This window comes from Neophocaena asiaeorientalis, unplaced genomic scaffold (assembly GCF_003031525.2).
Source record: "Neophocaena asiaeorientalis asiaeorientalis breed wild unplaced genomic scaffold, Neophocaena_asiaeorientalis_V1.1 scaffold105, whole genome shotgun sequence".
NCBI lineage: Eukaryota > Metazoa > Chordata > Mammalia > Artiodactyla > Phocoenidae > Neophocaena > Neophocaena asiaeorientalis.
Window position 1 is genome coordinate 3,649,625 of NW_020172162.1, and position 15,976 is coordinate 3,665,600.

At 37.5% G+C, this 15,976-nt stretch overlaps 1 protein-coding gene across 3 annotated transcripts in view; it reads left to right on the forward strand.

Moving 5' to 3' along the window:
* The window catches only part of AFG1L (AFG1 like ATPase), a 188,324-nt gene that overhangs the window by 38,788 nt on the left and 133,560 nt on the right, over positions 1-15,976 (forward strand). For all 3 annotated transcript variants that reach the window (XM_024755879.1, XM_024755884.1, XM_024755892.1), the window contains exon 3: positions 9,171-9,222. In XM_024755879.1, coding sequence (XP_024611647.1) covers positions 9,171-9,222 — 52 coding nt within the window. The remainder of the gene's footprint in view (positions 1-9,170; positions 9,223-15,976) is intronic.

A 15,976-nucleotide genomic window follows, 5' to 3' on the forward strand; every position in this document is an offset into this window, starting at 1 on the left:
TGATCAATGCTCAATCCATGTTTCTGGAATAAATGAAAAAAACATGAAGATTTGAATGAATAACAAAGCAATCACTGAAGATTCACAAAATAATTCTCTGCTGACTCTGAAGGCAGTTGTCCTGGTGGCTGTGAGCCTATCCATATGTCTGTGTGAGAGCATAGGTGTCTCTGTCAGTTTTATTGTTTTTTTAAAAAAATTAATTAATTAATTTATTGGTTGCGTTGGGTCCTCATTGCTGTGCACGGGCTTTCTCTAGTTGAGGTGAGCAGAGGCTACTCTTCGTTGTGGTGCGTGGGCTTCTCATTGTCGTGGCTTCTCTTGTTCCGGAGCATGGGCTCTAGGCACATAGACTTCAGTAGTTCTGGCACATGGGCTCAGTAGTTGTGGATTGCGGGCTCTAGAGCGCAGGCTCAGTAGTTGTGGTGCACGGGCTTAGTTGCTCCACGGCATGTGGGATCTTCCCAAACCAGGGCTCAAACCCGTGTCTCCTGCATTGGCAGGCGGATTCTTAACCATTGCGCCACCAGGGAAGCCCTCTGTGAGTTTTTATATTCACTTGCTTCTCTGTGGACATGTTTGTGTTCTCATTTCCTCTATAGTGTCAGTTCTTTGAAAATCCAGGAGAAGCCTGGAAGGCCACTTTAATCCCTCAAATTCAGAACCTCAACTAGGTTCAGACTGAGGAATATTTTCCACATCCTTCTTTTGATAAACTCCAGGTAGGTTTGAGAATTATGCTTAAGTCCTGGACATCCCTCTGAACAAGTGGTGGACTGGAGTAGGTCACACCTAGCTTATCTTCACCTAAGCTAGTCCAGAATTCGAATATCAGGAGTGAGTGAACTGGAAGGATTTGCTGGAGAAATTGCCTCCTGTCATTTGTCTCCCACTGACACACATAGGCACTTAGAAATGCTTGTTGCTTGAATGCATGCAACATTAAAAAGTCATTTGCATCTTCAAATTCTGTTATAATCAGAAATTGAGCCATTTCTTATGCTAGTTGTAGAGGTTTAAACTCTGCCCCCCACACTTGTTTATTATTTAGGTACTTAAAAGGCTTAATTATACTAGTAAACTGAACAAATTGGTGTACTTTAGGTTACAAGGGTTCTTTTGCAAATCAGCTGATGGCATTTAAAAAAAGATTTTCATTTAAAGAGCATTTGTGGGTGCTACCATATAGTTCAGTTCTTTAGCTTTAATGATCGTCTTAGAAACATGAAGTGATCTACTTTTATTAAACAGTGGTCTATGTTGAGAATGATATAATGCTTGTTTTTAAAAGATGTAATTATGCTCTGTATTCCAGCTGGAATCACTGTCTATCATTTTAGGAGTTAGTAATGGAATGGTGAGGGGAGTAGGGAGAAACAGGAAAAGGAGTATTCCTACATTTTAAACAAATGAAACCAACTCTTTATTTTAAAGCATCACCCTTATTATCTAATTGTCCTAATGGAAATTATACTTGACTAGCAGGTAGACAGTAACCCAGAAAGGTGGAGGACATGCTGTTTTAATTTATAACTTTGATGAGAATCACCTTGGATTTTTTTTTTTTTTTTTTTGCGGTACGCGGGCCTCTCACTGTTGTGGCCTCTCCCGTTGTGGAGCACAGACTCTGGACGCGCAGGCTCAGCGGCCGTGGCTCATGGGCCCAGCCGCTCCAAGGCATGTGGGATCTTCCCGGACCGGGGCACGAACCGGTGTCCCCTGTATCGGCAGGCGGACTCTCAACCATTGTGTCACCAGGGAAGCCCACCTGGGATTATTTTTAATGCTAGAATTTTAATATCATAAGGAACAAAGGATAAAGTTAGAATGATTAAATCAAAATATTTGGAATGATGGATGGCAAATGTTTACTTTGCAGAAGTTAAAGGAATAGTTTTGAAAGCAATTGTCTAAAATGCAAATATGTAGATATTTTAGAATAATTTTAGACTTAGTTCAAAAGTAAAAGTAATACAGTAATTAATCACCTTACCAGATTTTGTTTTGTTTTTCGCAACTTTTTATTTTGAAAAATTTCAACAGTACACTTAAAAGCACTAATGGTTAACATTTTGCCACATTTGTTTTCTTTTTCTCTCTCTCTCTCTCAATATTTTTTCTTTAATCATCTGAAAGTAAGTTGTAACATCATAACACTTGACCTCTAAATACATCATTATGTATTTCCTAACAAGGACGTTTTCCTGAATAACTATATTACCATTATCACACCCAAGAAACTTAACATTGATGTAATGATATCTAAAATAGGGCCACCCGATTTAGCAAACAAAATTACAGCATGTCCAGATAAACCTGAATTTCAGGTAAATAATGAATAGTTTTTTAGTGTATATATGTACCATGCAATATTTAGGACATACATGTACTAAAAAATTATTTGATATCAGTGTGAAATTCAAATTTACCTGGCATCCTGTATTTTATCTGGCAATCCTAAATATGAAGCCCATATTCAGATTTCTTCAGTTGTCCCCCAAATGTTCTTTTAACTGTGTGTGTTTGAATCCAGTAATCATGCTTTACATTTGACTCTGTCTAATAAAATTTTGATAGAATAATTATCAGATATTTACTTTAAAAAGTATAGTCCTCACGTTCAAAAGATTCTCTATGTGGAAGTGGGCTTTTATGTATATAAAATTCAAATCATAAAATTTTTACTAAATTTAGTGGTTTGGAGTGCATCACTAAATGCATAACAGCTAGGACCCCAAACACTTGTGACATCAGCACATTTCCTTATTGGACAATTGGCAATTTATTCATATCATTTAAAAAAATTTTAATGACATTTTTCTGATAGCTGCTTTTCTTATTATCCTCCCTTTTGATTTAGTATATAGTATTGTAATACTTATTAAAGTAAGTCTCCTAAACTTGACATACTCTCTTGACTAGATACCTATGAGTTTAGTTTTTTTTTTTTAGATTCCACATATAAGTGAGTTCATACGCTGTCTTTCTCTGTCTCATTTATTTCTCATAGCATAATGTTCTCAGTGTCCATCAATTTGTCACAAATGTGGATTTCTTTCTTTTTTAATGGTTGAATAATTTACATTGTGTGTGTGTATAACACTTAAGTTGTTTCCATGTTTTGGCTATTGTAAATGATGCTGCAATGAAAAAGGAGTTGCAGATATCTTTTTGAGCTAGTGTTTTCATTTGGATAAATTTCCAGAAGTGGAATTGCTAGATCATATGGTAGCTCTATTTTTAACTTTTTGAGGAACCTCCATACTGTTTTCCATAGTGGCTGCACCAATTTACATTCCTACCAACAGTGCATGAGGGTTCCCTTTCTCCACATCCTCACCAACACTTATTTCTTATTTTTTTGGTAATAGCCGTTCTAACAGATGTGAGATGATATCTCATTGTGGTTTTGATTTCATTTCCTGATGATTAGTGATATTGAGCATCTTTTCACATGCCTTTTAGCCATGTGTATGACTTCTTTGGAAATAATGTCTGTTCAGATTTTCTGACCATCTTTTAATTGGATCGTTTTCTTCCTGTTGAGTTGTATGAGTTCTTTGTGTATTTTAGATACTAAAATATCACATATGATTTGAAAATATTTTTTCTCGTTTGGTAGGTTGCCTTTTCATTTTGTTGATTGTTTCTTTTGCTTTTTAGTTTGATAAAGTCCCATTTGTTTATTTTTGCTTTTGTTGCCTTTGCTTTTGATATCAAATCCAAAAAGTCATTGCTAAGACCAGTGTCAAGCAGCTCACCACCTGTGTTTTCTTTTAGGAGTTTTATGGTTTCAGGTCTTATGTTGAAGTCTATAATCCATTTTGAGTTGGTTTTTGTGTTTGATATAAGTAGTGGTCCAGTTTCATTTTTTTTCATGTGGCTGTCCAGTTTTCCCAACACCGTTTATTGAAGAAACTATCCTTAAATCTTGGCTTGTTTGTATACCCTTGGCTCCTTTGTATACCCTTGGCTCCTTTGATATAAATTAATTAATCATATATGTGTGGATTTATTTCTGGGCTCGCTGTTCTGTTCCATTGATCTGTATGTCTGTTTTAATACCAGTACCATACTGTTTTGATTACTATAGCTCTCTCTTGAGAATAGATACTTTCAGATACTTTTATAAATACTTATATCAAACCATTAAAATGGCCTAGTAAAATATATTATGACATCAGTTAGAATGCTTTCAGTTGTGAATAACAGAAAACCCAACTAAACTAGGTTAAATAACACAAGTAATCATTGGCTCATGTAGAAGTCCAGGGATAAGTATGCTTCAGGTGCAATGTATTAGGCCCCTGACTCTATTACTTACTTGGAGATCTTGATCTTGCCCTCTTGATTATTTTGGCTTTGTGTTCAGCTTGGCTTATCTCAAAGTAGCAAACTAGCATCACATCTACACAGCATACTGCCCAGAAGACTAGAGCTTCTCTTTCACCTAGAGTTGAACAACAGAACTCTGCTTGACTGAACTTAGTCATAAGCTCACCCTTGAACCCCTCATCCAGTTGTGGAGGATAGAGCTGGGAGTGGGATCATTCTCACCTAAAGGACATGGCTACTGCACAGGTATAGAAGATTGTTGAGAACAATCTGAAAGCCCTGAGGCGTGTCCCTCCATTTTGTCAACAGATCTGTTTCACTGGTTAGTTCACTCTTCTCTGTAACGATTCTCTAGAGCCTTCTTAGCTCCCTTCAAGCTGAACTACACTTCCCCTATCACTTTCAGCAAATGTCTACATCTTTATAAAGAGAAAACAGAAGGCATTGGGTTGGACCTCCTTCCACTTCCTATGTGAAATTGCAATCCCAGAAGTTTGGGTGGACGTGAGGGAATGTGAGGGAAAGTCAATATCTTAGTATGAGATTTTTCTATTTTTAGCTATCCTTCCATCATTTATTTCTAATTTTATTCCATTTTGGTTGGACTACAGTGATTCTTTGGAGTTTATTGAGGTTTCCTTTATGGCTTGGAATATGCACAGTATTTGAAAATGTGCTCCATGTTCTTGAATGTATTCTTGATTTGTTTGGTAGAGTTTGTATAGATATAAAATAGCTTAAGTGTACATTAATGTTGTTCAGATCTTTGAGAAGGGTGTGTCAAAGGGTGCGATGTTTCTTCTTAGTGGTCCATAGGTTTGGATAGAAGCAGGTATCAGTACATGAAGTTTACAGTCTTCAGCATGAGTGAGTGGGCCTTGTGATTAGGTGTGCAGAGGTGGGCAGTGAGTGGGAACTCCCCAGTGCCGTGTCCTGCACCCAACAGATAAGGAAATGGCTGGTTGTAGAGTTGATGTGGCTTACCCAGAGTCACATAGCTAATAAGTAGCCGAACCAGAATTTGTACCCAGATCTTTTGAGTTCAACTCTAATACTCTTTCCTTATATCTTTTATGCTTAGTGGAGGTAGGTGATAGCTTTCCACTGTCTTCCAACATCATCCTTAAGCTTACCATCTGCACAATCTGTAATACAGTATCACTGGATCCTTATCAAAAACACATTAGAGAAGGTGTCATCATCCTACTTCACAAATTCCCTAAGATATAAGTAACATGAGAAATCTTACAACCGGTCACTAGAGAAACTTATTCATGTTCAGATCTTCAAGTCTTTGTCTAGTCAGTGTTAAGTAGGTGTATTTTAGAGGTTGGGCGTGTATCAGAGCGCTATCAGGAAACTGTTCACAGCACTTTAAAGACTGAATCAAGAGATGACTTAGAGAGTCATGGGCAGGGCAGGCCTAAGGCAGCAAACAAAGGATGGAGGAGTGAAGGAGGAGCCTGCAGAGCTGTAGCTGTGGCATGAGGACCTAATGATTATGGAGGGATGCAGCTCTGCTAGAGACACAGCACTGAAGCAGGGAAGCAACGGGAGAGAATGACCGGGATTTCTCTCCACCTCCTCCCTATCTCCTGCAAGTAGTGCCTCCCAGGGGCTGAACCCAGCTAGCAGCCAGCCAGCAAGGTTGCCCCCAGGGTAGAGAGCAGGATGAAGGAGGCTTGTGGAGGATGGGAGCACATGTAGAACCCCAGCACCCAGGAACTATGCCAGGGTAGAGTGCTCTGAGACATAGGAACACATTACAGGAAATTAAAACATTGGGAAAGGAAATTTAATGGACCTGAAAAATAGGGTAAATTGTGAGAAAATGTAAATTAGGAGCATGTAAATTATGTGGTTGCCTGTGTCGTTATTTTGAAGAAAACTGTGTGAACCTAACTCTCCCTGAATTGACCACTATGAATAAAGAATTAAAAAACTTCTTTAGAACCCATTTTACAGCCTTCTAAATAGTCTTACTGTTCTCCATTCAATCCTCTGATTTTCCCCTTAAAATATAGTTTTAAATCCTTTGAAATAATTTCAATAATTTTTGGAAGACTGAAATTTTATGAGGAGAAAACTAACCTGCCTCTCCAAGTGAAAATACTTAGTGTGTATATAACATAGTTTAGATAGATGATGTCTAACATTTATTGTTAGAGGATTATCCATTGTGTTTATCAATTTATTTGGAGTAAAATCTGCTTCTTAAACAGTATTTATGCCATACGAGATATTTGTGATCTCAGATGTTTGAGAATCTTTTCCTTTGATACTCTATAACCATATCTCTTTATCATCTTCTAAATATTGCCATAAAATATAATATAATATAAATTATATATGTAATAGATAATGTACTGTAATATTTGCCAAAGTGCTCTTTCAAAAATACGTTGAGTTTGGGTAAAACAGAAGATAGGCCCAAGTGATTTTTTTTTTTTTTTTTTTTAGCAGCATTGAGCTCTTCCCATGTCATCTTTTTCCCCCACCTTTGTTAAATTTTTGGCTTGAACTTCATTGGTTCAGCATATGTTGATTATATCATGACTAGATCCCGGGCTGTTTCTACAAAATGTGATGTGAAGAATTGCTATAACATTTCCAGTTACCTTATGCAAAAATTTGCTTTCAAAAGATTTCTAATGCATAGAATATACTTAGAGATTATTAGGTTGTATATAAGTTTTCTAATTTGAAGCTGTTCTAAAATTATTGAGGAGCATGATGCTTTTTTTCTGGCAAATTGAAAATAGAATAACCAGTGTACAAGAATGGTTCACATAAGATATTACACCAAGACAATTAAGAGGTTTTGGCAGGAGTGGCATCTGTTTTCAGTTGAGATTTAAGAATAGATCGAGAGTTAATGTGCAGAGGAACACAGGGAAGACATATCCACCTGGCAGAATCAAAGCAAAGAAGATCCTTTTGCCTAAACCATGGTGAAGGTTCTTTTGGAAGGGGCGTGCTAGAGTCAGAGGCTGGATTTATAGAGAAAGCTGAGGGATAGGAAAGCGAGAGAGGTTTCTGAGGCATGCTGGAGTGAATTCACAGATTAAAAAACAAAAGCATTAGGTAGTGGATCCTGAAGTCTAGCTTTTGAAAATGTTCTCTGTCAAAATATTGACTGCTCTGGTTGGTGCTAAGTGGCATAACCTTCGCTTCTTTCTGCTTTTACCCTTTCTGAACTCTCTCAGCTCTGGCTCACCTTGGTTTTTGCACAGGTGTCTAGGAACTGTCATATAGTTTGAAGGTTACTCTTCTAAGTGGAGCAAAATTCAGGAAGGTAATTTGGGTTGATAATAATATCAGGCAAAGAGAAGTTCCATTTTGTTTCTTCCTTTGAGGCCTCCATCCTCCTGTTTTGGTCTGGACTTGATTGCTTTCTTGTCCTGCTTGTGCCACTGTGGTTCTAGAGAGCAGCCCTCCATCTTACCAGGGCATTCTCCCCAGGATCCTCTGTGTTTCATGGAGCCTAGGTGTTCCTATTTCTGTTGCGGAGGGTTTTTTGAGACCCTGTATGTATGGAATGTCAGTTTCCCATTTTCACACTTGATGGATAGATTGGATGGATTGGAAATCACTGCCCCTCAAACTTTATTCAAGTTTTTATCGGTTGTTTCTGACCTGTCTCCAGCCACCCACTCCCCACCACGTTTCCCCCTGAACGCCCACCCCACTGCCACCTTGGACGTTTGTAGGATTTCCTTTATATCCCTGGTGTCTGAAATTTCAGGATTATGACTTGGTATGGGTCTTATTTCCCTCATTGTGTTGGACACTTATATAATCTGTCCTCCCAATCTTGAAATTTCGTCCTTCAGATCTGAGAAAAATCTTAGGTAATTTCTTCCTCTCTTTTTTCTCTTTTTCCTCTTTCTGGAATTCCTTTTGGTCAGATATTGGACCTCCTGAATTAATCCTGTAATTTTCTTATATTTTCCATCTTTCATTGTTTATTTGTTGTATTTCTTTAACATTTCCTCAAGCTTATCTTCTAATCCCTTTTCTGGAATTTTGTTTCTGCTACCATATGTTAAATTTCAAAGTGCTCTCTTGTTCTTAATATTCCTTTTAAAAATTGCATTTTGTTCCTGCTTTATAGTTTTAATAACTTCTTTTATTTTCCTCAGCATATTAATTATATTGGTTACAGTTTTATTTTGAAGTTTCCTTTTGCTGTCTGTGTAGTCTCTGTTTCCTTGGAGTTTTTTGCCCCCTGTATATTTGCTGTGGTCTCCAACTTTCATAATGGGAATTTTTCTGTTTTTTTTTTCAAATTTCTGTTGATTCTTGGCTGTCAATTCGTTTTAGAGTCTTTTTAGATACTAATGAACTGATTGAAGGCTCCATCTTAAGAGGTTTGTTTGACTAGTATGCTTTACTGTAAGGTGATCTGATAGGGACCCAGTTCTTTCTTTGGGAGAAACCCACACTAGGTGCCTTTGGGCCTTTCTTTTTGGAAACCATTCACTTTCTTCAGAAAAAGTCTTCTGATCTCTTGTTTGCTGGGAATGAGCTAGGCTGTCATTGTTTGGGGAGCCCATTTGGGAAAGAGGGGGAAGATTACATGGTTAGTAAATTGTGAAGTGGATGTAAACTTAAGTTGTGTGACTTCACAGCCTTGCTCTGAGCTATTATGATTCTTGCCTCCTATATTAAAACCTAAGTGGGGCTTCATAGCCTTTTATATCAAGTTTTTTGTACTTGTTGTGTACAGTAGCCCATTTCAGTCCTGTATATATAGCACGGTTAGGAACACTGTGTATATGATGATATTCGATTATTTCCATGTTGGAGATTTATAATTTGTTCTTAATTTGCAGCTTTTTTCAAGGAGCAAACCTCCAAGGGGCCTGTATGTTTATGGAGATGTTGGTAAGTGTGTTAAAATAAGTTTTAAGTGGTCCAAACAAAAAGTTTCCCAGCTTTCACTCAGGGATAACTTCCATTTCTATCCCTCAGTACACTACCAGCAGGAACAGGATGAGGTGAGGTAAAATAGGAGAAAGGAGAGGAGTGCAGTTATCTTAGTTTTTACTTTTATTTCTCATAGGGTGACTGCAGTTGAAGGCAGGATTAGTTAGCATGTTAGGGTGCAAACATTATTTAATGTATAAAGTCAGTTGATCTCAGGGAAGGAAGTCATTTCCAGATAGGTTATTAGATAAACCAGAATCTCATTGCTCAGTGCTATTTGACTCAGGTTAATAACTTAAAAAAAATAAGCTGTTTGTTTTTACTTTTTTTAAAAAATAAATTTATTTACTTACTTATTTTGGCTGCGTTGGGTCTTCGTTGCTGTGCGCAGACTATCTCTAGTTGCGGCGAGCAGGGGCTACTCTTCATTGCGGTGCGCAGGCTTCTCATTGCGATGGCTTCTCTTGTTGAGGAGCATGGGCTCTAGGCGCATGGGCTTCAGTAGTTGTGGTGCTCGGGCTCAGTAGATGTGGCTCGCGGGCTCTAGAGTACAGGCCCAGTAGTTGTGGCGCACGGGCTTAGTTGCTCCGTGGCATGTGGGGTCTTCCCGGAACAGGACTCAAACCCGTGTCCCCTGCATTGGCAAGCGGTTTATTAACCACTGTGCCACCAGGGAAGTCCCTGAGTAGACGTTCTTAACATATGAGTAGTAACATTTCCTTGGTCATGCACTGGCACAAAGACTCACATTTTCTTGGAAACCTTATGAGCTGTCACTTACTTTCTGGATTTTCCTAATCAGTTAACGTCTTTCTTCTTCCCTGACTTCATTCTTGCTGAAGTTGTCTGTTTCTGGTTTCTATTTCCTTCAATCAAATCTTTTTCTCCAGTTTTAAACCTCTCCCTGGTTACCCACCTTCACTGATGTCATGAAGGTGGCTCCTCCTTCCTTTGACCTTATGACTTGTCCTTCAGTTCTTTACATACTCAAAATGCACATTTAATGTAACGAGATCAACAAATTTGCATTGTGAGGAAGTGGTGGCAGAGGTTCGTTATCTTAATAAGAATTTTAGGGTAAGAAAAATAATAGAAGTTCAATAAGTAGTTATACTGCCTTAAAGATCAAAATGTTCTTTTTTGGGTCCTCCCTCTTCTTCTGATTTGTTTACTAATGCCTCTAAATGCCTGTTTTACATTTATAGATTTAGCAAATCTAATAAAAAGTATTTAAAAAGTGAATGATAGAGATTCTTCAAACTTGCAGATTTTAAAAATGTGAAAGAAGCTCAAACTATTCTTTTTCTTAGTTCATTGGCTAATTGGTATTTTTGAGACCAATGTATGCTTCTTATTTAGAATCTAATTTATACCAGGTACTTGAGCAGTTTTGTGTGTCTGCACCTTTGGGCACCGCTGGCAGATCTCATTCTGTTGTTATCTCTTATTTTTTGCCTCTTTGGAGAACGTTTACTTCCTATACCTTCACTTTCATGTTCTGTCATTGCTAAAATCTGCATCTTTGTTTCTCTTGTTACCTTAACCACTTAACCATAAATGGAGATGGTTAGTAAGGCACAACTGTTTCCACTTCTACAAAAGGACTTAAAAAAAAAACAACAACAACAACTATGAAAGTTGTTGGATTTTTAGTTTGGAAAATACAGCCATATTCTAACGAATTGAAGGAGGTACAATAAATGTAATTTATCTGAATGTTTGAAGGGATTAGAAAAGATGTGTAACATGGGATATTCGCATAGGCTGGGTGTGTGGCAATCTTTGGCTAGGAACATCTTCATAATGTAGAGAGGGGAAGAGAAAGGAATTCTGAAATAGGAAGTGAGATGAACATTTTGGTGGCCATACTCAGTTTAGTTTAGAATACTTACAAAATAGGTAATAAAAGATAGGTCAAATTCTCATTTTGCGGGGGCTCGCTGGCTGGGAGAATAGCCTCGGAATGCCTTTACAAGCTCTTATTCTTTATTATTTTTCTTTTTTAGACTTGGGAAACATATTAAATTTTAAAGAGACTTGGTGGAAAAGAGATGTCTGTTTCATAGCATCCCTTTCCCTCTCCTTATTCCTGCCCTTGGCTTGGACTCTGTCATGCCCACTTCACTCTACTCTGTCTTCATAGGTATGTTGAGATGATTGACTCAGATGGACCCTCAATACGGGAACCCCAGGAGCATTGATATCATCATGGTTCAATCTTGAAATGTTTTTATTAATAAAATGCTTATCATATCTCATGCAGAAGTCAAAAGCTGCAGTAGTAGTATTTTGTGGCTTCACTCTTACCCTGCAGCTGGCTTTCTTACAAGGTTTCAGCTCTAAACTAGCAGAATGAGTGGTGATGGCAGGGTTAGTGATTTCTCCCGTACATTAGAAGATAATAAGTACATTTTTGTTTGTCAGTCCCTTTTTTGCTGTCTCCTGGTTTAACCTTACCTGTTCCACATTGATAATTTCACCAGTGGAAAGCTAGACTGTTTTTAAGGTTAGGGGTTGGAAAGCAAAATTCTTCTTGGGTGGGAGGCAGTGGTGGAGGATACCACTTCCAGCTCCTTCTGCAGGAGGTCAGCTGTGAAAAGGGCACCACTAGAGGGGGCTCTCGAGTAGTCATTTTTTGGCTTCCCAACTATAGGCTTAAAAGTTAGAATTTAAAAGATTTTTAGGTTTTATAAATGACTCCCCTAGTAAGAATCTTATCCTGAGAAAATTACAAGGTTTTATTTAGGATTCTGTAGAGACCAAAGCAAAATTATGAAGCAGGTGAAATTTAGTGCTGGTTTCTTCCCTCCTTTTTTCCAACATCTGTCCTCATTCTTCTAGTCACTTGACAAATGCTTGTTGAGCACTTGCCTTGTGCCAGGCCGTCTGTTGTTTCTGGAAACGTAATGGTGAATAAAAGCAGACACAGCCTTTGCTCACCCAAAGCTTACAAACTGTGGCAATGGCTTTGAAACATTTTTAAACATGACTCACAGTAAGTAATATATTTTACATCCTGAGGTAGTATATGCTTGGGTGTGTGCACACCACACACATATATATACATACATACTTATAAACATCTTTGTCCTGTAAGATTTCCTACAACTTGGATTTTGCTGATGCATCTCTGTGGTGTGATGTGAGTCCTCCAACTTTGTCTTTTTCAAGATTATTTTGGCAATTCTGTGGCCTTTGCATTTCCATGTTCATTTTAGAATAAGCTTGTTCATTTCTTTAAAAAAAATCTGGGGATTTTGATTGGGATTATGTTGAAGCTATAGAGCAATGTCTACAGAGAATTGATAACTTAAGATATTGAGTATTCCAATCTATGAGCATGGTATATTTCTTCATTTTAAAATATCTTATTTATTTATTTTTGGCTGCGTTGGGTCTCCGTTGCTGCACACGGGCTTTCTCTAGTTGCGACGAGTGGGGGCAACTCTTCGCGGCAGTACGTGGGCTTCTCATTGTGGTGGCTTCTCTTGTTGCGGAGCACGGGCTCTAGGCATGTGGGCTTCAGTAGTTGTGCCTCACGGGCTCTAGAGCACAGGCTCAATGGTTGTGGCACACGGGCTTAGTTGCTCCGCGGCATTTGGGATCTTCCCGGACCAGGGCTCGAACCCGTGTCCCCTGCGTTAGCAGGCAGATTCTTAACCACTGCGCCACCAGGGAAGTCCCTAAAGTATCTTCTTTAATTTCTCTCAGTGGTGTTTTGTAGTTTGTAGTGCAGAGGTTTGCCATATTTTTTGATAAATTTATTCCCGTGTATTTTACTGCAAATGGTATTGTATGTTAACATTTAAATTTCCAGTTGATCACTGCTAGTGTATAGAATCAATTGATTTTTTGGATGACCTTTCTAAATTCAATTATTAACTCTTATAACTCCTGGTTATTTGGTAGCTTCTTCAGGATTTTTTGTGAACGTAATCATATCTGTGAATAAAGACAATTTAACTTTTTCCTTTACAATTTCTATGCCTTCTAGTTCTTTTTCTTGCCTCATTGCATAGCTAGGATGCAGTACAATGTTGAACAGAAGTCATGAGAGTGGATGTCCTTGCCTTGTGTCAGATTTTAGGGGAGAAGTGTTCAGTCTTCCCTAGTTAAATATGATGTTAACTGTAGGGTGTGTGTGTGTGTGTTTGTGTTTGTGTGTGTGTGTGTGTGTGTGTGTTTAATGTATTAGTTTTTTTATTGTGACAACATATATATAATATAAAATTTATCATTTTAACTGTACAGTCCAGTGGCATTAAGTACATTGATATTGTTATGCAAACGTCACCACTATTCATTTCCAGAACATTTTTATCTTCCCAAACTGAAACTCTGTACCTATTAAACAATAACACCCATTCTATAACCCCCTCCTTCCCAGTCCCTGGCAACCACTGTTCTACTTTTGTCTCTATGAATTTGACAACTCTAGGGACCTCATGTAAGTGGGATCATATAATATTTATCCTTTTGTTTCTGGCTTATTTCACCTAGCATGGTATCTTCAAGATACTATGTCAGAATTTCATTCTTTTTTTTCTTTTTTTTTTCGTTCTTTTTTAAGGCTGAATAATATTCCATTATATTGTATATACCAATTTTGTTTATCCCTTCATCTGTCAATGGATGTTTGGGTTGTTTCCATCTTCTGACTTCCGTGAATAATGCTGCTATAAACATTGATGAACAAATATTTGTTTGAATCCCAGCTTTCAATTCTTTTGTGTATATCCAGAAGTGGAATTGCTGGATCTTATGGTCATTCTGTGTTTAATTTTTTGAGGAACTGCCATACTGTTTTCCATAGCAGCTGCACAATTTTACATTCCCACCATTAATATACAAGGGTCCCCATTTTCCACACCCTTATCAATACATTATTTTTCTGTTTGTTGTTTTCATAATAGTTATCCTAATGGATGTGAAGTGGTATCTTGTAGTTTTGTTTTGCATTTTTCAAATAATTGGTGATATTGAGCATCTTTTCAGTGTAGGTTTTTTGGTATTTGTCCTTTATGAGGTCGAGGAAGTCTGCTTCATTTCCTAGTTTGCTGAGAGTTTTTATCATGTATGTGTGTTGAATTTTGTCAAAATTTTTTTCAAACGTTGTGAGATTATATAATTTTTATGTGTTGAATTTTATTTTGACAGGGAGTTAAATAAGTTACTTGCATGCCACTTTGATTCCTTTGAAGTATTTTTTTAATTGAAAATTTCATTGAGATAATTACAGATTCACATACAGTTATAAGAAGTAATTCAGAGAGATCTGTATACACTCATTTCCCCTCTAAGGCAACATTTTGCAAAACTATAGTAAAAATATCACAGCCAGGTATTGACATTGATACAATTCACCAATCCTGTTCAGATTTCTCCAGTTTTACTTGTATAGTCATCCCTTGGTATCCACAGGGATTGGTTCTAGGGGTCCCCAAGGATATCAAAATTTGGTGATATTCAGGTCCCTTATATAAAATGGCCTAGTACAAGGAATACAGTCAGCACTCTGTATCCATGAGTTTTACATCAGCTGTGCTGTACTCATTTATGTGTGTATTTAGTTCTATACACTTTATCACCTCTGTAGGTTCATATATCCATCACCACAGTCAAGATACTGAACAACTGTATCACCACAAGAATCCCTTGTATTGCCCATAATTTTATAACCATACATATCCACCCTCCATTTCTACATCCTGGCAGTCACTAATCTGTTCTCCATTTCTAAAATTCTGTCATTTCAAAAATGTTATATAAGTGAAAAAGTATGTAACTTTTTAAGATTGGCTTTTTTTTTTTTTCCACTCAGTGTAATTCATTGGAGAGTCATTCAAGTTGTTGTATGTATCAACATCTCTGGAAATTGTTTATCACTCAGTTTCCTAGGGGTTCATAACACAGCTTCCCTTGCCTCACATCATGAAGTATCACCCTACGCATGAGCAGCTATTATTCAGCCAAAGACTCAAGAGTGTCCACCTGTTGGTTTCTGGAGCTCTTTCATTATATAGCTTCCTCCTCTCTGGTACTTTGCCTTGCACATTTCACCTGCATTTTGGACTCCCATAATCCTGATCTCTCTTAACTCACTCAGACCTGGGTGCTTAACTTGGATTCACCTTCTCTGTGCAGCAATCTGGAAGCCTCCAAGCTAAAAGTTGGAGTGACATAGGGCTCATCTTCTTAATCCAGTTGTCTGTTGATGGGCACTTGGGTTGCTTCCACGTCTTGGCTATTGTAAATAGTGCTGCTGTGAACATTGGGATGCATGTATCTTTTCAAGTTGGTGTTTTCATTGTTTCCAGATATATACCCAAGAGTGGAATTGCTGGATCATATGGTAGTTCTATTTTTAGTTTTTAAGGGGTCTCCATACTGTTTTCAATAGGACAGGGATTTTTGTTAGTTTTGTTCACTGCCATTTCCTAATAAGCACCTAGAATAGGGCCTCACACATGGTAGGCATTCAATGAAAATATGTTGATTAAATAAATAAGAATATTTTATTTATGGTGATTTTGATATTCAGAAGTTTGAATTTTACATATTCTAGTTTATCAGTTTTTTCCTTTATGATTTCTTCTTTTTGCTTTTATTTTCAGAAACTTTTTATATGATGGTTTTGTTACATTTTAAGCACATTTTTGAAGAAGAGCACAATGATTACGTTCAAATATATATTGTTCACATTTTTTGTTAG